The 22,593-nt window shown below is 48.7% G+C and overlaps 1 protein-coding gene across 1 annotated transcript in view; it reads left to right on the forward strand.

The window, feature by feature from the left end:
• The first annotated feature begins 525 nt into the window (after nt 1–525).
• Nucleotides 526–22,593, forward strand: part of pudp (pseudouridine 5'-phosphatase) — a 49,961-nt gene continuing 27,893 nt past the window's right edge. Inside the window, exons 1-3 of the mRNA XM_052026843.1 lie at nt 526–855; nt 2,687–2,905; nt 7,045–7,274. Coding sequence (XP_051882803.1) covers nt 633–855; nt 2,687–2,905; nt 7,045–7,274 — 672 coding nt within the window. The 5' untranslated portion in view covers nt 526–632. The remainder of the gene's footprint in view (nt 856–2,686; nt 2,906–7,044; nt 7,275–22,593) is intronic.

Here is a 22,593-nt window from a genome sequence, read left to right on the forward strand (position 1 = left end):
CCCCCTGTTCCCTAACCCCGCCCCCCCAGTTACCTCTCGCTCCGGGCTCCGCCCCTTGCCACAGGCCCCGCCTCCTGCCCGTAGCCTGACAACGTCTTCGCCCCAGGCCCCGCCCCCTCCTCCAAGTCTTGTCGCGTCACCGCCCCCCATCTCGAAGGCTTGTTAAGTCACCGCCCTAGGCCCCGCCCCCTTTTAAAGCGTTGGCTGGCACCGCCCCCTCCTCGGATCCTTGTTACGTCACCGCTCTAGGCCACGCCCCCATCCCGAAGGCTTGTTAAGTCACCGCCCTAGGCCCCGCCCCCTTTTAAAGCGTTGCCTGGTACCGCCCCCTCCTCGGATCCTTGTTACGTCACCGCCCTAGGCCCCGCCCCCTCTTTAAGCGTTGACCGGTACCGCCCTAGGCCCCGCCCCCTCCTCGGAGCCGTGTTACGTCACCGCCCTAAGTCCCGCCCCCTCCTCGAAGTCTTGTAACGTCATCGCCATAGGCCACGCCCCCCTCATAAGCCCCACCTCCCTCCCCGAGGCGGCCGGCAGGTGGCCGACCGAAAGCTCAGCGCCAGTCCGGCAACCAACCGGACTAATGCGGTTGTGAAGCAAAATATTTTGTCCTCAGGCGGGGGAATAAAAACAGAATGAATCACGTTTCAGGTTCCACACCCTGGGGAATCAAAGGCCACCCGGCGCGGGGGGTGGATGGGGGAGCGGGTGATGCGGTGCTCCCCCATTCCCCGCCGGCCTCACTCCGGGCGGCCGCTGCTCGGCCCAGCACTGCCTGCGACATGGCGGCGGCGGCGGAGCGCGGGCCGCACCGGCCGGTCACCCACATTATCTTCGACATGGACGGGCTGCTGCTCGGTGAGTGTCCGCCGCCCCGCCCCGCCCCGCCCCGCCCCGCACTGCCTCCCGCCCGCCCGCCCGCCCGCCCGGCAGGCAGCGGCTCCGCTCGGCCACCGCCGCCTCGCAACGTGTCCCCTCCGTCCGGTATCTCATCCTCCCCTCCCCTCCCCTTCCCCCCCCCTCCCCTTCCCCCCCTCCCCTTCCCCCCCCTCCCCTTCCCCCCTCCCCTTCCCCCCCCTCCCCTTCCCCCCCCCTCCCCTTCCCCCCCCCTCCCCTTCCCCCCCTCCCCTTCCCCCCCCTCCCCTTCCCCCCCCTCCCCTTCCCCCCCCTTCCCCTTCCCCCCCCCCTTCCCCCCCCTCCCCTTCCCCCCCCTCCCCTTCCCCCCCCTCCCCTTCCCCCCCTTCCCCTTCCCCCCCCCTTCCCCTTCCCCCCCCCTCCCCTTCCCCCCCCTCCCCTTCCCCCCCTCCCCTTCCCCTTCCCCCCCTCCCCTTCCCCTTCCCCCCCTCCCCTTCCCCTTCCCCCCCTCCCCTTCCCCTTCCCCCCCTCCCCTTCCCCCCCTCCCCTTCCCCCCCTCCCCTTCCCCCCTTCCCCTTCCCCCCCTCCCCTTCCCCCCCTCCCCTTCCCCCCCTCCCCTTCCCCCCCTTCCCCCCCTTCCCCTTCCCCCTTCCCCTTCCCCCCCTCCCCTTCCCCCCCTCCCCTTCCCCCCCTCCCCTTCCCCCCCCTCCCCTTCCCCCTCCCCTCCCCTCCCCTTCCCCCTCCCCTCCCCTTCCCCCTCCCCTTCCCCCTCCCCTCCCCTCCCCTTCCCCTTCCCCCTCCCCTCCCCTCCCCCTTCCCCCTCCCCTCCCCTCCCCCTTCCCCCTCCCCTCCCCTCCCCCTTCCCCCTCCCCTTCCCCCCCTCATCTCCCCCTCCCCCCCCTCATCTCCCCCTCCCCCCCCTCATCTCCCCCTCCCCCCTCTCATCTCCCCCTCCCCCCTCTCATCTCCCCCTCCCCCTCATCTCCCCCTCCCCCTCATCTCCCCTCCCCCTCATCTCCCCTCCCCCCTCATCTCCCCCTCCCCCCCTCATCTCCCCCCCTCCCCCCCTCATCTCCCCCCCTCCCTCCCCCATCTCCCCCTCCCCCCCTCATCTCCCCCTCCCCCCCTCATCTCCCCCTCCCCCCCTCATCTCCCCCTCCCCCCCTCATCTCCCCCTCCCCCCCTCATCTCCCCCTCCCCCTCATCTCCTCCCCCTCCCCCTCATCTCCTCCCCCTCCCCCTCATCTCCTCCCCCTCCCCCTCATCTCCCCCTCCCCCCCTCATCTCCCCCTCCCCCTCCCCCCCTCATCTCCCCCTCCCCCTCCCCCCCTCATCTCCCCTCCCCCTCCCCCCCTCATCTCCCCCTCCCCCTCCCCCCCTCATCTCCCCCTCCCCCTCCCCCCCTCATCTCCCCCTCCCCCCTCATCTCCCCCTCCCCCTCCCCCCTCATCTCCCCCTCCCCCTCCCCCCTCATCTCCCCCTCCCCCTCCCCCCTCATCTCCCCCTCCCCCTCCCCCCTCATCTCCCCCTCCCCCTCCCCCCTCATCTCCCCCTCCCCCTCCCCCCTCATCTCCCCCTCCCCCTCCCCCCTCATCTCCCCCTCCCCCTCCCCCCCATCTACCCCTCCCCCCCTCATCTCCCCCTCCCCCCCTCATCTCCCCCTCCCCCCCTCATCTCCCCCTCCCCCCCTCATCTCCCCCTCCTCCCCCTCCCCCCTCCTCCCCCTCCCCCCTCCTCCCCTCCCCCCTCCTCCCCCCCCCTCCTCCTCCCCCCCCCCTCCTCCTCCCCCCCCCCTCCTCCTCCCCCCTTCTCATGAGTTGTTTCTCTATTGCAGACACGGAGAGCCTCTACACAGATGCATTCAACGAAATCTGTTCCCGTTATAATAAGGAATTTACATGGGAGCTGAAGAGCTCAGTAATGGGACTGCGGTCCTTCGATGGTGTCAAAATTATTTGCGAGAAGCTGGAGCTTCCAATTTCTCCTGAAGAGTTCCTGAAGGAAGTTGCCGTCGTACAGAACAGATTGTTCCCTTCTGCAACGTTGATGCCAGGTAACTATAGGTCGATCACAACTTTTACTATTGGGTGAGCCAGGAGGCTTCCTCATTGGGTGGCTGCTTACAGCATTGAGTGGATATCCCGGCATTTAAATAGCAACATTTAAATGATATTTGAATATGGATAGGAAAGGTTTAGAGGGATATGGGCCAAATGCAAGCAACTGGGACTAGCTTAGGTGAGCACCTTGGTCAGCATGGATGAGTTGGGTGGAAGGGCCTGTTTCCATGCTGTGTGACTCTACCGTGCAGGTTGAGGTAAAAGGAACTTGCTGCTATTGGCGCCTGTTGTTTCCTCAAGATATCCAAACTCAGGACCAAAATCAAAAAGCATTTTCTCTTGCAAGGATTTTAGAAAATGTTATTCTTGCTTGCTACTGACTTTGGGTGATTTATAACTTGAAGTAAGAGATTAATAAAATTAGTTTGAGAGAACGGAGGAGTACGAAACACATTTGAGGGCAGACGCGAGACTACAGACGCTGGAATCTAGAGCAACAAACAATCTGCTGGAGGAACTCAGCGGGTCGAGCAGCATCTGTTGGGGGTCGGGTGGGGGAGGAATTGTCAACGTCTTGGGTCAAAACCCTGCATCAGGATATTTCACGGCTGACAAGTGAACTGGTGTTCCTATGTACATAAGAGAATAGGAGCAGGAGTAGGCTACTTGGCCCCTCAATCCTGCACCGTTATTCCATGTGATCATGGCTGACCTGCCCCAGCTCTCGTCTCCACAGCCCTCAATTCCCTGATCATTCAAGAATGTATCAACTTCTCCTTTAAATACCCCGAATGATCCAGCCCCCACTATCCTCCAGGGTAGAGAATTCCAGACAATCACCATCCCACTGCCCCGCCCCACCTGTGAGAAGAAGCTCCTACGCACTTCTGTTTTAAATGCATGACTCTTAATCTTAGACCGTACGACGTAGGAGCAGAATTAGGGCATTCAGCCCATCAAGTCTGCTCTGCCATTCGATCATGGCTGATTTATTTTTCCCTCTCAACCCCATTCCCCTGCCTTCTCCCCGTAACCTTTGACGTCCTTACTAATCAATAACCTATCAACCTCCACTTTAAATATACCCAATGACTTGCCGTCTGTGGCAATGAATTCCACAGATGCACCACCCTCGAGCTAAAGAAATTCCTCCATGTCTCAGTTCTAAAAGGACGCCCCTTTGTAACCATATCTCCTTGTTTGAGATTTTCCCACCAGTGGTGGACATCGAGATGTTTCCCTGTCACACCCCCTAAAGATCTTGTCTGTCTCGTTCAAATCGCCCTTCATTTTTGTGAACTCTGAAGAATACAGATCTAATTTCTTTAGCTGCACATTCACAGCAAATGAATTTCTCCGGAGTTATTGCTGGTTAGTAAAGAATCAAATTGCAGTGAGATAATGACCAGCTCATCTGTTCCAGTAGGGCCGCTTGGAGATTAGATATCGGCCATGCGACAAAGCACCAGTGTGCACTGAACCCATTATTCCAACCGGGACGGTGGTGCAGTTATTCTGGGTTATGAAAAACTTAATAACAGGAGTCGACACTCTGAGAACATTGAGCTTTTGATCAGTATTAAGCATTGGAGGTTTACGAGATCAGGGAAAAAATGTAACTGATCTGTCCCTCCTCACCGTCGTGTCATTCCCTGGCCTCCCAGCAGGCTAACCGCTGCTGGCACTTAAATGCATCGTTCCACAAATGGAAAAGTGGTGGGAAGGATGAGGAGCATTTTATAACGGCAGTGTTTAAGAGGCATTGAGACAGAATGTGAACAGGCAGGGAATTGAGGGATATGGGCCACGTGCAGGCAGATTCGCAGTTTAAATTGGCATCATTGGAGCGTAGAAGAATGAGGGGAGATTTGATAGAGGTTTACATAATTATGAGGGGTATAGAGTAAATGCGAGTAAGCTCTTTCCACCTAGATTAGGAGAGATAAGTACGAGAAAACATGGCTTTAGGGTGAAAGGGGAATAAAGGGGGTGAAAGGGGAAAGGTTAAGGAGGAATATTGGGGGGAACTTCTTCACTCGGAGTGGTGGGAGTGTGGAACGAGCTGCCATTTGACGTGGTAAATGTGGGCTCACCCTTAAATTTTAAGAATAAATTGGATAGATACATGGGAGAGGTCTGGAGGGTTATGGACTGGGTGCAGGTCAATGGGAATAGCGGAATAAAGTTTCGGCACAGACTAGAAGGGCCGAATGGCCTGTTTTCTGTGCTGTAGTGTTCTATGGTTCTCTCATGGACAGCACAGGCATCGTGGGCCAAAGGGCCTGCTTCTGTGCTGTTTTATCGATGATCAGCAATATAGAATAAAGAATACTGCTCTAAAAGAGGAGCAGAGGGATGTGTGGGGGAGAGGCGGGTGCGAGAAGGGGCATGTATGCACTTATCATTGAAAGTGGCAGGGTGGGTTGAGAAAGTAGTTACTGAGGTTATACACAGTTCCAGATGTTTATTGGAAGTACATAAAATGATGAAGAACATGGAAGTGGGAAGCTGCTCCTGTTGCTGGAGTGCTCGAGGGTTGGAGGTTACAGGTGAGAATTAAAGGTGACTCAAGGAAAACCCTTTTAGGCAGCGTGTGGTTGGAATCTTCAATGCACCTCCTGCAGATGTGGTGGACACAGTTTCCATTGTGAGATAAAAGGGGAACTAAAATAACTACGGTGGAGAAAAGATATGCAAGGGTATGGAGATGGGGCTGGTCGGCGAAACTTGAGAGCTGCTTGGTAGAGAACCGGGATGGACGTGAGCACAGAACATTACAGCACAGTACAGGCCCTTTGGCCCACAATGTTGTGCTGACATTTTATCCTGTTCTAATATCTATCTAACCCTTCTCTCCCACATAGCCCTCCATTTCTCTATCATTCATGTGGCTATCAAAGAGTCTCTTAAATGTCCCTGATGTACCTGCCCCCACAACCTCTGCTGGCAGTGTGTTCCACGCACCCACCACTCTCTGTGTAAAAGAAAAAGCTTACCCCTGACATCCCCCTTACACCTTCCTCCAATCACCTTAAAATTATGTCCCCTCATGTTAGCCATTGTCGCCCTGGGAAAACGTCTCTGACTCTCCACTTGATCTATGCCTCTTATCATCTTGTACACCTCTATCAAGTCACCTCTCATCCTCCTCCTCTCCAAAGGGAAAACGGCTGAATAGCTGGAGACACAAGAGACTGTGGATGCTCGAATCTGGAGCAACACCCAGTCTGCTGGAGGAGGAACTCAGCGGGTTGGCAGCATCTGAGTTGTTGGAGGGGGGGGGGGGGGGGGTGGTGGTGGTATTGTTGATGTTAAGGGTTGAAAACCTGCATCAGCACTGGAAGTTAGTGGTGAAGGTGATGGTATTGATGAGTTCCGCATGGGTGCAGGAAGCACCATCAGTGCAGTCATTGTAACAGAGAAAGAGTTGGGGAGTGGCTCTGGAGAAGGTTTGGAACAGGGACTGTTTCACGTAGCCAAAGAAAAGACAGGCATAGCAAGGGCCCATGCCAGTGCTTTTGATTTGTGGGAAGTGAGAGGAGTCAAAAGAGAAGTCGTTCAGGCTAGGAGCAGGTTCAGCCAGGCAGATGATTGAGTTGGTGGAGGGGAACTGGTTGGATCTTTGTTGCAGAAAGAAGCTGGGGGCTTTAAAAACCTTCCTGATGGGGAATGGAGGATGGGCAGGTACAGTAGTGTAGGGGGTTAGCATAATGCTTAACAGCGCCAGCGACCCGGGTTCAAATCCGGCTGCTGTCTGTAAGGAGTCCGTACGTTCTCCCCGTGTCTGTGTGGGTTTCCTCCGGGTGCTCCGGTTTCCTCCCACATTCCAAAGACGTACGGGTTAGGAAGTTGTGGGCATGCTATGTTGGCGCCAGAAGCATGGCAACACTTGCGGGCTGCCCCCATAACACACTACGCAAAAAGATGCATTTCACTGTGTGTTTCGATGTACATGTGACTAATAAAGATATCTTAGCTTATCTCATCTTATCTTAAAGTCTGGGCATCCATAGTGAAGATGAGACAGTCTGGGCTGGAGCTGAATAGCTGCCTTTTGTGTTGTAACTATTTTCTGAAATGGCTGCTTGGAATTTGTAATCAGTTATTGATGTTTCACTTGCTGTTCCCTCAGGCGTAGAGAAGTTGGTCTGTCACCTCGTCAAGCACTGTGTTCCGATAGCAGTGGGTACCAGCTCATTGAAGGCGATGTTTGATGTAAAGACAACCAATCACAAGAAGTTCTTCAGCTTATTTCACCATGTTATATATGGCGACCACCCTGAAGTGAAGAACAGTAAGCCTGCCCCTGATACCTTCCTGGTCGCTGCTCAGAAGTTTGAACCCCCACCATGCGTGGCAGATGTAAGGCAGCTTTTAAGAAAAAATTACACTGATTCATTTCTTTATATAAATGTTTGTCTCACCTTTCCTGAAGATGTTGCCTCATTATAGAAAGGATGTGGAAGCATTGGAAAGGGTGCAGAGGAGATTTACCAGGATGCTGCCTGGTTTGGAGAGTATGGATTATGAGGAGAGACTAAGGGAGCTAGGGCTCTACTCTTTGGAGAGGAGGAGGATGAGGGGAGACATGATAGAGGTATACAAGATATTAAGAGGAATAGATAGAGTGGACAGCCAGCACCTCTTTCCCAGGGCACCAATGCTCAATACAAGAGGGCATAGCTTTAAAGTAATGAGTGGGAGATATCAGAGGGAGGTTTTTTTTACCCAGAGAGTGGTTGGGGCATGGAATGCGCTCCCTGGGGTGGTGGTGGAGACAGGTACATTGGTCGAGTTCAAGAGATTACTAGATAAGCGTATGGAGGAATTTAAAATAGGGGGATATGTGGGAGGAAGGGGTTAGATAGTCTTAGGTGAGGTTTAAAGGTCGGCACAACATGGTGGGCTGAAGGCCCTGTATTGTGCTGTAATGTTCTCTGGTTCTTTGTTGACTATTTACCAAGGTGCAGAGTCACAGCCCAGCAATATCTGCTTACTGCTTTTGAGTTCCTCAGTTCTACCAAACCATAATGCAGCTGTCTCATAGCTCCAACTGTACCTGGTTTGGTTCTGACCACGGCTGTTGTTGGTGTGGAGTTTGCATCCCCTTGACCAGATGGGTTTCTCCCAGGTGCTCCGGTTTCCTCCCGCACACCAAACAAGTGCTGGTTGTTAAGTTAATTGGCTTCTGTGAATTACTCCTGATGTAGGTGGCTGATGGGGGGAGTTGGCACAAGAGAGAGAGGTTACAGGGAAATAAATGGGGGAAGAGGATTACTGTGAGAACCAGCATGGACTTGATGGTCCAATCGGTCTCCTTTTGAATCTGAAATAGGAAATAAATACGTGATGATCTGAAGAGATCTCGGCAGAGTGCTGGCAGAACTGATTCAGCAGAGGTCAAACCAAATTCAGGGCTTTAAGCCTGAATGTGGATTGCACCTTAAACAGCAATGCGCTTGAAGTGGCAGAGCTTGGAACCACTGATGTGTAAATTTTTTAAACTATCAGTGTTGTTTTTTCGGATGACAAAGCAAATAGAATGTGGGGTTATTAGTCTGTGGAGCAGATGTAAGAAGATGATTCTGAAGTTATATCAGGCTTTATAGAGCCCAGACAATGTCTAACATGAGTGGACATAATTTTAAGGTGATTGGAGGAAGGTATAAGGGGGATGTCAAGGGTAAGTTTTTTTTACACAGAGTGGTGGGTGCGTGGAACGCCCTCCCAGCAGAGGTTGTGGGGGCAGATACATTAGAGGCATTTAAGATACTCTTAGACACACGAATCATAGAAAAATAGGGGGCTATGTGGGAGGGAAGGGTTAGATAGATCTTAGAGCAGGATAAAATGTTGGCACAACATTGTGGGCCGAAGGGCCTGTATTGTGCTGTAGTGTTCTATGTTCTATCTGCTGTGCTGTACAGGTTGTCCCTGGGTTACGTCAGGGTTCCATTCCTGAGAACTGTTCGCAAGGCGGAAAATTCCTACGGAGGTGGGTTGTCCCATAGGAATAGATAGTCTGGAGAAGCATTTTAAATCCCTTTTTGCCATTAATAATAAGGCTATTAACAAATTTAGCCCGAGTCTATCTCAGGCTAATAATATTCTTTTAAAAGATTTTACCGCAGATGAAGTTTTAAATGATTTTGATGGTTCAATAAAGGACACTGCTGCTGGCTCGGATGGCATGTCTTTGGATAGAATTTCCAAAATGGACACCAATGTGTTAACTGGAATGTATTCTTCTTGGGTTCAATGTGGCAAAATTCCAACTAGCATCGAGAACAATTGCCTGCAGCCCCGCAGCAGCCGGCAAATGCATCCCGTTGATCTCTCAAATGTTTATTCACAAGTACAGCCTGTACATAAGTTGGGCCTTTGTAGTCTGGGGAGGACCTGAATTCAGTTCTGGTCTCTGTACTATAAGATGTGGAATTGCTGGTGGAAGTCTGGAGTAGGTCTAACTGAAAGGAATTGGGAGTTTTGTTTTAACCTTTGGATCTTAAATCTCTTTGGGGTGGGGGGTGGTGGTGGTGGAGTGAACAAAGAATGAAAAGTGGATTTGGGAGAAACCTTTAGGCTGTTTCAATCCAGGGAAGATCTTTGAAGATAAGATATCCTTATTAGTCACATGTACATCGAAACACACAGTGAAATGCATCTTTGCGTTGAGTGTTCTGGGGGCAGCCCGCAAGTGTCGCCACGTTTCCAGCGCCAAAATAACATGCCCACAACTTCCTAACCTGTACGTCTTTGGAATGTGTGAGGAAACTGGAGCACCCGGAGGAAACGCATGCAGACACGGGGAGAATGTACAAAGTCCTTACAGACAGTGGCCAGATTTGAACCGGGGTCGCTGGTGCTGTAAAGCGTTGTGCTAACTGCTACGTTACTGTGCCTGTCTCAGTGTAAATCAGGGACTAGAAGATATTGTTTAAAAATGTTGAAAACTTTTGTGATGTGCAATCACCCCCGTGTGTGTGTGTGTGTGTGTGTGTGTGTGTGGATATATTAAAAAATGCAGGTCACCAGCTGGTTGGTGGAGCCAAGGGCTATAGTCACGAACTAGCTGTTCTATGGATGACAATGTGGTGAAAGCCAGCCCTGCCTTCAACAGTATTCCAGTGTATTGGCTGGCTAAGGCTGTAGAAGTTCAACCACTTGAGGCTTTATCACATCTTTTGGAACAGTGGAAAATTCTTCTCATACCACACATATCTTGGAGATGTAGTCACTCTTGTAGGGGGAAATACAACAGCTATCTCTTCTGCATGGGACACCAAGTAAGGATTGGTGACTTCTTTGTGGAACACTGTTGTCAGCAAGGATGACCCCAGTTCCCTGTCACTTTAAATCTTCGCACCACAATCTAACCTCTGCCTGTTCTGATGTAAACTCAAGGAGCAGCACCTCATCTTTCAACTCTCTACTTAACAGCCTTCAGGGTTCAATGATGGACTTGCTGCCGTTCGATACAGGTCGTTCCAGGGTTCTGTGCCTGAGAACTTCTCGTAAGTTGAACGGTTTGCAAGTCGGAACTGCGGCCACTCGGTAATACATTTAAATAGAAAAATGAACCAACCGGGGCAACATTCAGGGGCAGGCACAGTAGTGTAGCGGTTAGCGTAACGCTTTACAGCGCCAGTGACCCGGGTTCAATTCCCGCCGCTGTCTGTAAGGAGTTTGTACATTCTCCCCGTGTCTGTGTTGGTTTCCTCACACATTTCAAAGACGTACGGGTTAGGAAGTTGTGGGCATGCTATGTTGGTGCCGGAAGTGTGGCAACACTTGCGGGCTGCCCCCAGAACACTCAATGCAAAAGATGTATTTCGCTGTGTGTTTCGATGTACATATGACTAATAAAGATTATCTTATGTAGTTAAACCAGGGCATTTAATTCAGATATTGCCGAGAAATAAGTTTCCACATGACAGGAGCCTGCAGCCCACAGCAGCCAGTGGATAAAATCATGAGGGGCATAGATACAGTAGGGTGAATGCGCACAGTCTTTTTCCCAGGGTTGGGGAATCAAGCACTAGAGGGCATGGGTCTAGGGTGAGAGGGGAGAGATTCAATAAGAACCCGAGGGGCAACTTTCTCACCCAGAGGGTGGTCCGTTTATGGAATGAGCTGCCAGAGGAAGTGGTTGAGGCAGGTACATTAACAACATTTGAGGGACACCTGGACAGGTACATGGATAGGAAAGGTTTAGAGTGGTATGGGCCAAACAGGGGCAAATGAGACTAGCTTAGATGTGAATCTTTTTCAGCATGGACCAGTTGGACCAAAGGGCTTGCTTCCGTGCTCTGTGACTCTTAATTCCATCCTGCCGGTCTCCCCACACTCATTTGTATGTACGAACTGTACATAGTTGGGTGTTGGTAACCTGCGGAGGATGTGTATTCAGCCATCCTCCTTTCATATCTCACATTTCCGGCATTTGTTCCTTCCTCTCGTAGAGCATAGAACAATACAGCACGGAACAGGCCCTTCGGCCCACAATGTTGTGCCGATCTAATTAAATTAGTAATCAAATGCCCAACTAAACTAATCCCTTCCGCCTAAATATGCATATCCTTACATTTCCCGCACATTCATGTGCCTATCTAAGAGCCTTTTGCATGCCCCTATTGTATCTGCGTCCACCACCACCCTAGGCAGCACATTCCAGGCACCCACCACTCTCTGTGTAAAATCTTGCCCTGCACATCTCCTTTGAACTTACCCCCCCCCCTCACCTTACATGCATGTCCTCTGGTATTAGACATTTCAACCCTGGGAAAAAGATTCTGACTGTCTATCTATGCCTCTCATAATCTTATACATTTCTATCAAGTCTCCCCTCAGCCTCCGCCGCTCCAGAGAAAACAACCCTAGTTTGTCCATCCTCTCCTTATAGCACATGCCCTCTAATCCAGGCAGCATCCTGGTGAACCTCTTCTGCACTCTCTCTAAAGCCTCCTCATCCTTCCTGTAATGGGGCAGACAGAACTGAATGCAATTTTCCAGATGTGGCCTAACCAGAGTTTTATAAAGCTGCAGCATAACTTCCTGACGCTTGAACTCAGTGCCTCAACTAATAAAGGTAAGCACGCCAAATGCCTTTACCACCCTATCAACATGTAGCCACCTTCAGGAAGCTATGAACTTGGACCCCAAGATCCCTCTGCTCGTCAACACTGTTAAGGGTCTTGCCATTAGCAGTGTACTGTCTCTTTACATTTGATCTCCCAAGGTGCAACACTTCACATTTGGCCGGGTTAAACTCCATCTGCCATTTCTCCGCCCATATCTGCAACTGATCTGTATCCCACTGTACCCTTTGCCAGTTTTCTACGCTATCCACAACGCCACCAATCTTTGTATCATCTGCAAACTTAATAACCCACCCATCTACATTTTCATTCAGGTCATTTATAAACATCACAAACACCAGAGGTCCTGTGGACTCCAACAGACCTCCAGCTTGAATAAGTTCCATCGACCACTACCCTCTGTCACCTATGGGAAAGCCAATTCTGAATCCAAACGGCCAATTCACCATGGATCCCATGCATCTTAATCTTCTGGAGAAGCCTCCCATGAGGGACCTTGTCAAACACCTTACTAAAATCCATGTAGAGCTGTGGATGTTATCTACCTTCATCAATCACCCTCATCTCCTCCTCAAAAGAAACTCCATCAAGTTGGTAAGACATGACTTGCCCCGCATAAAGCCATGCTGACTGTCCCTAATTAGGCCGTGGTTTTCCAAATGCTTGTAAGTCATATCCTGAAGAATCCTCTCCAGTAACTTCCCTACCACTGACATGAGACTCACCAGTCAATAGTTTCCAGGATTATCTCTGTTTCTCTTCTTGAATAATTGGACAACATTAGCTACTTATCACTCCGGGACCTCGCCTCTGGCTAGATGGGACAGGAAGATCTCATCGAGGCCCCGACAATTTCATCTCTTGCCCTTCTCAATAACCTGGGGTGTATCCCATCAGGACCTGGGGATTTGTCCACCTTAATGCTCTTTAAGAGACCCAACACTACCTCCTCCTCTATCTCAAAGTGCCCTAGTATAGTAGCATGCTCCGCACTCATCTCCCTATCCTCCACGTCCTTCTCCTCGGTAATTATTGACGCAAAGTACCCACTTAGGACCTCACCCACATCATCCGCTTCCAAGCACATGTTCCCTCCTTCATCCTTGAGTGATCCTACCCTCTTCCTAGTTATCCTCTTGCTCTTGATGTATGTATAATGCCTTGGGATTCTCTTTAATCCTACTTGCCATGGCCTCTCCTGGCTTTCCTAATTCCCTTCTTGAGTTCTTTTCTGGCTTCTTTGTAATCTTGAAGGGTTCTGTTTGATCTTAGCTTCCTAAGCTTTACATACATTTTCTTCTTGACTAAATTCACCACCTCTCTTGACATTTCGGATTTCCCTCAGAGCTTCCTATTTACAGAATACCTTTACCCCCGTCACTCAACCAGCATCACTCCCACCTGTATCATTCGATCTCTGCAGGTCTCCATCCTATTACAAACCTCTCCCTTTGTTCTCTTGGCATCACCTCGCAACCAATTTCCCTGCAACTTCAAACTTATTTCATTTCAAACCTTTCTCGGTTCTAAAGGAAGGTCATTGACCTGAAACTTTAACCCTGTTTCTCTCTTCATGGAAGCTTTCTGACCTGCTGAGTATTTTCAGAATCTTTTAGTAATTTCTGATTTTTAGCGCTTATATTATTTTACTTTTGCATAGCTATTCTATACATAAAACTAGATATGTAGGAGGGGGTGGAAGGGAGCAGTTAAGGAGAGACAGGTTTCTGGAGATCTTGGGAAGGGATACTGTGGGAAATTAAGTTCGATCACTTCAAACTGGTTTTCAATAAGCTGTGTCACAGTTAAAACTTCCCCTAATGCAGCACTAACTGAGTATCTCATTCTAAGGGACCTCTGGATGAACATAGAAAATAGAACAGTACAGCACAGGAACAGACCCTTTGGCCCACAGTGTCTGTGCTGATCCAAACGAATCCCATCTGCCAGCACATGGTCTATATCCCTCCACTCCCTGCCTGTTCATGTGCCGGTCTAAATGCATCTTAAACATCACTATTGTATGCTTCCAACCCTGGCAGCACGTTCCATGCACCTACCACTCTCTGTGTAAAAAAAGAAAAACAAGCTTTATACTATTTGACATTTCCATTCTGGAAAAAGATTCTGACTATCTACCCTGTCTTTGCCCTTCATGATTTTATAAACTTCAATCAGGTCGCTCCTCAGCGTCTGACACTCCAGAGAAAACAATCCAAGTTTGTCCAAGCTCTCCTATAGCTATAGGATGAATGTGGGTAATATAAAAACTCAGTGTGTATAAAGATAGGTGTTTTGCAGGTATTCAAGCAAAGTAGCTGGAGTCGTACGTGCAACACTGTCATCTCACCAAGTGGAAGGTTGCTTAGGTCTGTTTGGTCTTGACTAATCCAACTCTGCCAATACTACCTCCAGGCTGCTCTCGACCAACTACTTGACCTGAAGGAACTCGATGCTGTTCATTGGATGTGAAATATTCCATTCTATTGGTAAAGTCTGTCATCTTGCAGAGCACATGGTTCACAAAGGAAAGTGCAACTTGGTGATAAAGTGTTGGTTTCCTTGGATGTTTGCTGTATGATTGGATGGATACAATTCCAGTTTTCTTTCGTAATATTTCCCCACGGGGTGCAGCTGAATGCTGCTCTGTTAAACTGTCACCTGAGTGACAGCTTTATGTGACAGTAAGTGTGGGTATTATTATGATAGTCCCAAGTGGGGCTCCATATAGAGTTGGAATTCCACTACGTGTTCATCACTTAAGATGACCTTGTACGACTCCTTAGTGGACCACTGTGCTGTAACCGCTGTCAGTCTTCATTTGTTCCAGGTCCCCTTTGCTTGGCTCTCATCATTGTTTCCAAATCCCCTTCCTACCTCCAGTCCTCTCCAGACCACAGATCCTCCAATTGTGCCTTCAGATCCACAATTCCTTCTCCACCTTTGTCTTTTCCTTCAGAACTTTCCTTAACATCTGGCACTTTGACCAAGCTTTTGATTGTCTGCAAACATATCCCTGTGTCAAGGTTTGTTTGACCAACTTCCTGTGAAATACCTCAGAACACGTTGTTAGCTTAAGGGTTCCATACAAGTATCTATTATGGTTGATGTGCTATGGCATCAACAATCCAATCATCAGTCTGCATTGACTTGGCTTGTTTCAGTCAACGAAATATCAGGGACCCCACAATTCAGCCAGGATTAAATATTGATCTAGTCTGCCACGTATCAGTAGAACTTGGGATTTGGTTTCAATGCTTGCTAAAGTTAGTGCCAATACCAGCAGGGATTAGAATTACTTAAAAGAGGCATGAAAAATGCCAGTGTCACCCATCACCTTGAAAGTATTGACTCATCCTGGGACAAAGATGAAATGATAAGAAAAATAAAGAAATAATTTACAAGCAAGTCAAATCAGGTGGAGAAACTGCTATGCTAGTTTAAATATAATTTCATTACAGAGGCTAGGTGGGAGGCTGTTTTAGCCAGCGTTTTCAAAGCTACAATGCCTAGAGGAGGGAAGGCCATTACTGATCATTTATTGTTAGGTATTTATTTTTATTATAACAAGTAGATAATACTTATCAGCATCAATTCAAGCAAAGCAAGATCACCCTTGCAAAACAGCACACATTGCTAACATTCTCCTTTACTACCCACACTTATCAGGTGACAGTTTAGCAGAGCAGCATTCAGCTGCACTCAGTGGGGAAATATTATGAATGCAAACTAGAATTGTATCCATCCAATCATACAGCAAACATCCAAGAAAACCAACACTTTATCACCAAGTTGCACTTTCCTTTGTGAACCATGTGCTCTGCAAGATGACAGACTTTACCAATAGAATGGAATATTTCACATTCAACAGCATCAAGTTCCTTCAGGTCAAGTATTCTTTCGAGAGCAGCCTGGAGGTAGTGTTGGCAGAGTTGGATTAGTCAGGACCAACGAGACCTAATGGCCTCCTTATTCTGCTACAGCCACTGCAGCTAAATTTCCCATTGAAGTAGGGTTGATCCCATTTGTTGGAGTTACAGGAGGAAGTGATAGGTAGTCGTGGTCGACAATGTTGCTGTATTTGAGTGGTGAATGCTTAGTTTTACGTATCCTTGATCTGGAGCACCTCAGATGGAAATAGCACCACATTGCTTTGTTAAGACAACAGACATGCCTAACCATGCTGTTGTACGTTATTGACCTTTGTATACAGGGCATAATTTCAATGTTTGTAAATGACACAAAGCACAATGAGGATAAAAGCTTTGAGAGCCAAGTGCACATGGCAGATGGAATTTAATGTAGTGAAGTGCTTGATTTAATTTTGGGAGGGAGAACTGAGGAAAGGCTATAAACTGAATGAATGGAATGGTTTTGAGTGATCTACAGGAACAGAGAGCCCTGAGGGCAGGAGAACTTGAGAAAGAAAGGAGGACTTGAAGTTGTATAGAGCCTTTCACAGCATCACTTTGTCCCAGAACCCTACCTCAATGGGAAATTTAGCTGCAGTGGCTGTAGCAGAATAAGGAGGCCATTAGGTCTCGTTGGTCCTGACTAATCCAACCCTGCCAGAGCACTTCACAGCCATTGAATTACTTTACAAGATAGCCAGCTGCCAATGGTGAAAATGTGGCTCCAGTTTGTGCATAACAAGCTTCCACTAACTGAATGTGATAATGATTAGATAATCTGTTTTTGTGATGTAAACTGAGAGACAAATATTGGACAGGGACAGCTCCTCTGCTTTTCAGAGTTGTACCATGGGAAATTTGAATAAAACTATTTTAATTATTGTGTCCACTCAGAGGTCTAATTTGAAAGAAGACACCTTTGACAGACCAGTGTTCCCAACATTCCTTCTCTTTTTTGGATAAAGGATGACTTCCTTTACAGTTCTATGGGTTTTAAGGTAACTGGAGCCAACGTAGGACCCACACACTCTGCAGCAGGTTGGGCAGGTGGGTGAGTAGGTGGCTTCTGGTTGGCTGCTGGTGACTAGTGGTGTTCTGCAGGGGTTGGTGTTGGGTCCGCTACTTTTCACTTTATATGTTAATGATCTGGATGATGGAATTGATGGCTTTGTGGCAAGTGTGCAGATGGCACAAAGGTAGGTGGAGGGGCAGGTAGTGTTGAGGAAGCAGGGAGTCTGCAGAAGGACTTGGACAGGTTGGGAGAATGGGCAAAGAAGTGGCAGATGGAATACAGTGTAGGGAAGTGTATGGTCATGCAGTTCGGTAGAAGGATTAAAGGTATAGACTATTTTCTGAACAGGGAGAGAATTCAGAAATCGGAGGTGCAAAGGGACTTGGGAGTCCCAGTGCAGGATTCCCTAAAGGTTAACTTGCAGGTCGAGTCGGTAGTAAGGAAGGCAAATGCAATGTTAGCATTCATTTTGAGAGGACTAGAATGTAAAAGCAAGGATGTAATGCTGAGGCTTTATAAGGCATTGGTCAGACCACACTTGGAGTATTGTGAGCAGTTTTGAGCTCCATATGTAAGGAAGGATGTACTGGCATTGGAGAGGGTCCTGAGGAGGTTTACAAGAATGATTCCCGAAATGAAGGGTTAATGTAGGAGGAGCGTTTAGACGTGGAAAGGATGTTTCCAGTAGTGGGAGAGTCTAGGACCAGAGGGCACACCTCAGGATAGAAAGACATCCATTTAGAAAAGAGTAGAGGAGGAATTTCTTTAGCCAGAGGGTGATGAATCTGTGGAATTCATTGCCACAGACGGCTGTGGAGGCCAAGTCATTGGGTGTATTTAAAGTGGAGGTTGATAGGTTTTTGATTAATAAGGGTGTCAAAGGTTATGGGGAGAAGGCAGGAGAATGGGGTTGAGAGGGAAAAATAAATCAGCTATGATCAAATGGCGAAGCAGACTTGATGGGCCGAATGGCCTAATTCTGCTTGAGTAGTTCAGGAGGTGGTGCATTCCTTCTGCCATTAATGTTGGGCTTCTGTGTGCTTCCAGTGTATGGGCTTGAGGTTCTCAGTGCCATCCTGAATACTCCTTCACTTGAATGGATAAGTACCAGAGATTCTAGGAGTTGGTGGCAATATTGCATGTTTTCAAGGAGGTTTTGGAAACCTCCTTGAATCATTTTCCTTGTCCATTCGGTAACCTGTTGCTGTGGCAGAGCTTGGAATAGTGTGTCTATTTAGGAAGTCTGGTGTTGGACATTGGAACGACATAACCTGCTCAACAGATCGAACTGAGTGTAGTTAAGGTCTCAATGCTGGAGATGTTGGCCAGGGAGAAGATGCTGATGTTGGCTCACCATGCTCTGGTGCCATCCAATGAGAAGATGCCTGGTCATCCATTAAAATATCAGTATTTTTGTGTTCAAGTCTGTTTAATCTGACAAAAAAGTGATGCATTTGAGTAAAAGTTTCCACAGAAGGGGCAAGCAAAGTAGTGTAGTGGTTAGCGTAACGCTTTATAGCGCCAGTGACCCGGGTTCAATTCCGGCCGCTGTCTGTAAGGAGTTTGTAAGTTCTCCCCGTGTCTGCATGGGTTTCCTCCGGGTGCTCCAGTTTCCTCCCACATTCCAAAGACGTACAGGTTAGGAAGTCGTGGACGTGCTATGTTGGCGCCAGAAGCGTGGCGACACTTGCGGGCTGCCCCCAGAACACTCAATGCAAAAAGCTGCATTTCACTGTGTGTTTCGATGTACATGCGATTAATAAAGATACCTTAAAGTAAACATCTTAAAGTATCTTAAGATGTTAGCATGCAAAATTAAAGCACATGGGAGTAAGGTGCTGATATGCTAGGGAGCTGGTTGGCTGACAGGAAATAAAAAGTATCTTGAGTGACAGGCAGTGATTAGTGGAATACCACAAATTAATTCTGGGTCCACAGCTCTTAACAATATATATTAGTGATTGGGATGAGGGAATTAAATGAAATATCTCCAGGTTTGTCAATGACACAAAGCTCGGTGGGAGGATGAACCTTGGGGAGGATGCAGAGAAACTGTGGGCTGATTTGGGCAGGTTGAGGGAGTGGGTAGATACAAGGTATAATGGCGATAAATGTGAGGTTATCTACTTTGGTAGCAGTAACAGGAAGGCAGAATATTACCTGAATGGTGATAGATTGGGAAAGGCAGAGATACAACGAGACCAGGTTATCCTTGTGCACCAGTTGCTGTAGGTGCAGCAGGCGATTAAAGTGGAAAATTGTATGCTGGCCTTTCTAGTGAGAGGATTCAATTATTGGAGTAAAAATGTCCTACTGTAACTGTTCAAAGCCTTGTTGAGACCACATTAATGTGCAGTTTTGGTCTCCCTGCCTAAGGAAGGATGTTCTTCCTATGGAGGGAGTTCAGTGAAGGTTCATCAGACTGATTCCAAGGATGGCAGGACTGATGTATGAAAATAGATTGTGCCAATAAGGCTTGTGTTCACCAGCGTTCAGAAGATTGAAAAGAGATATTGTAGAAACCCACCAAGTTCTAGCAGAGCTGGACAGATTAGATGCAGGAAGAATGTTCCCAATGGCTGGGAAATGCAGGACTGGGGGGACAGTCTAAGGATCAGGGGTAAACCATTTAAGACTGAGATGAGAAGAAATTTCTTCTAGAGAGTGGTGAGCCCTATTGACTTCTCTACCACAGAAAGCAGTTGAAGCCAAATCATTACATACATTGAGGAAGTTAGATATTGTTTTTAAGGCAGGAAGCATCAAAAGATATAGGAAGAAAGTTGGGACTGAATTTGGATGATCAGTTATAATCCTAATGATTGACAGAGTGGGCTCGAAGGGCTGAGTGGCCCATTCCTCCTATTTTCCATGTTTCTTTGAATAGGCAGATCTATGTATAGGTTAGATGTATTTCAGGACTTTCCAAAGAAATGACAGAAGCTGTCAGAATTCGACATATCTCTATCAGACCATTGCCTAACTAATCAGGCTCTAGTAAGTAAGTTACATGATAAGATGTAAGATATCTTTAATGGTCACATATACGTTGAAACACACAGTGAAATACATCTTTTGCATATAGTGTTCTGGGGGCAGCTCGCAAGTGTTGCTATGCTTCTGGCGCCAACATAGCATGCCCACAACTTCCTAACCTGTACGTCTTTGGAATGTGGGAGGAAACCAGAGCACCTGGAGGAAACCCACGCAGACACGGGGAGAGTGTACAAACTCCTTACAGACAGCGGCCGGAATTGAACCTGGGTCGTTGACACTGTAAAGCATTACGCTAACCGCTACACTACCGTGCCATGACCCAGCAGAATAAAACATTTGGCAGCTTGCACTGAGTCTGGCAAAGCCAGAGTTGTATAGTGCAAGGCACAATAAGCTGTCAGCCAGAAACACACACACCAACCATAGCAATTTGTTTCGACCACTCCTGTTAAATTCTTCACTCTGCATACCATACAATGCATTTCCATCCATGCAGCAAGAAGTCAGTCACTCTCCTGTGAGCTGGAAAGAACAGTTGTTCTGCTCTTGTGTAGTTGCACATCTAGAGGGCAAAAGGTCAACATCCAGCTGGAACTCCCTCAATGGGGGCAGGGTGCTTGATGTAGGGGAGAGTGAATAAGCTGAGGAAAAAAATACTTCTGTTGAGGTAATGGTCCACATTCTGATGCAGAAATGAGGGAAAGCATAGTTCCTTCAAAATATGGAGACACGAGATTCTGCAGATGCTGGTATCTGGAGCAACACACACAAAATGCTGGAGGAACTCAGCAGGTCAGACAGCATCTATGGAGGGAAAGGGCCGAGACCCTTCATCAGGACTGGAAAGGAAGCGGGCAGAAGCCAGGATAAAAAGGTAGGGGGAAGGGGAGGAGCACAAGCTGGCAGGTGGTAGGTAAGTCACGAGATTCTGCAGATGCTGGAATCTGGAGCAATGCACACAAAATGCTGGAGGAACTCAGCAGGACAGGCAGCATCTGTGGAGGGGAATAAACAGTCGACATTCTTCTTCAGCCCTTTGCCTCCTCCACCTATCACCTCTCAGGTACTTGCATCATACCCTTGCATTCATATTGGGTAGAAATGGCAGTCCCGATGAAGGGTCTCAACTCGAAACGTCGACTGTTTATTTCCCTCCACGGATGCTACCTGACCTGCTGAGTTCCTCCAGCACTTTGTGTGAGGTGATAGGTGAGCCTAGGTGAGAGGGGGAAGGTAGGTGGGTGGGGGAGAGGGGATGAAAGGAAATGATGCAAGAAGCTGAGAAGTGGTCGGTGGAAGAGGCAAAGGGCTGAAGAAGAACATCGGCTGTGGGCTTTACTCTTTGGAGAGAAGGAGGATGAGAGGAATCATGATAGAGGTGTACAAAATATTAAGAGGAATAGAGAGAGTGGACAGCCAGTGCCTCTTTCCCAGGGCACCAATGCTCAATACAAGAGGGCATGGCTTTAAAGTAATGAGTGGGAAGTTCAAGGGAGATATCAGAGGAAGGTTTTTTTTACCCAGGGAGTGGTTGGGGCATGGAATGCGCTGCCCGGGGCAGTGGTGGAGGCAGGTACATTGGTCAAGTTCAAGAGATTGTTAGATAAGCACATGGAGGAATTTAAAATAGAGGGATATGTGGGAGGAAGGGGTTAGATAGTCTTAGGTGAGGTTTAAAGATCGGCACAACATTGTGGGCCAAAGGCTGTATTGTGCTGTACTTTCTATGGTTCTATGGTTTGCTTCCCTCCATAGATGCTGCCTGACCTGCTGAGATCCTCCAGCATTTTGTGTGTGTTGTTCCTTTGAATGCCTTGTGATCGAATGCCTTGTGATCAAACATCATAAGATCAGGTTTGCACAACAAGTCACCTCCAGAAAACACCCAATGGGGAGAGTTGGTAACTCTATTCAAGATGGGGTCTGGCACACGCATTCAGTACAGCCTGTGGCATCACAGGTGGACAAGGGTGGCGAAGGAGTGTTTGGCATGCTGCCCTTCATCAGTCAGGGCATTGAGTATAGGAGTTGGGACATTGTGTAGCAGTTGTGCAGGGCGTTGGTGAGGCTGCACTTGGAGTATCACGTGTGGTTTTGGTTGCCCTGTTATAGGAAAGGCATCATTAAACTGGAGGGAGTGCAGAGAAGATTTGCGGGAACATTGCCAAGGCTTGAGGGCCTGAGTTATAGGGAGGGGTTGGACAGATTTTATTTCTTGAAACAAAGGAGACTAAGGGGTGACCATATAGAGGTGTATGGGGTCATGGGGGTGGTGGAGGGGCATAGATAGGGTCAATGCAATGGGAGGGAATCAAAAACGGGAGGGCATAGGTTTGGGGTGGGGGGGGGAGGGGGCTGCTGTGATTTGGAGGGGACCTGAGGGGCATTGTCTTCACACACAGGGTGGTGCGTATATGGAACGAGCGGCTAGGGGAAGTAGTTGAGGCAGGTACAATAACGAAATTTAAAAGACATTTGGATAGGTACACCGATAGGGAAGGTTTAGAGCAGTATCAACCAAATGCGGGCAAATGGGACTAGCTTAGATGGGCATCTAGGTCACCATGGACAAGTTGGGCAGAAGGGTCTGTTTCCGTGCTGTATTATTCCATGACTCTACAACTCATCCCTGTTTGAAATTTCTTAATATGCATTTACAGTTG

The sequence above is a fragment of the Pristis pectinata genome, chromosome 11 (assembly GCF_009764475.1).
Source record: "Pristis pectinata isolate sPriPec2 chromosome 11, sPriPec2.1.pri, whole genome shotgun sequence".
In the NCBI taxonomy this organism is placed as follows: domain Eukaryota; kingdom Metazoa; phylum Chordata; class Chondrichthyes; order Rhinopristiformes; family Pristidae; genus Pristis; species Pristis pectinata.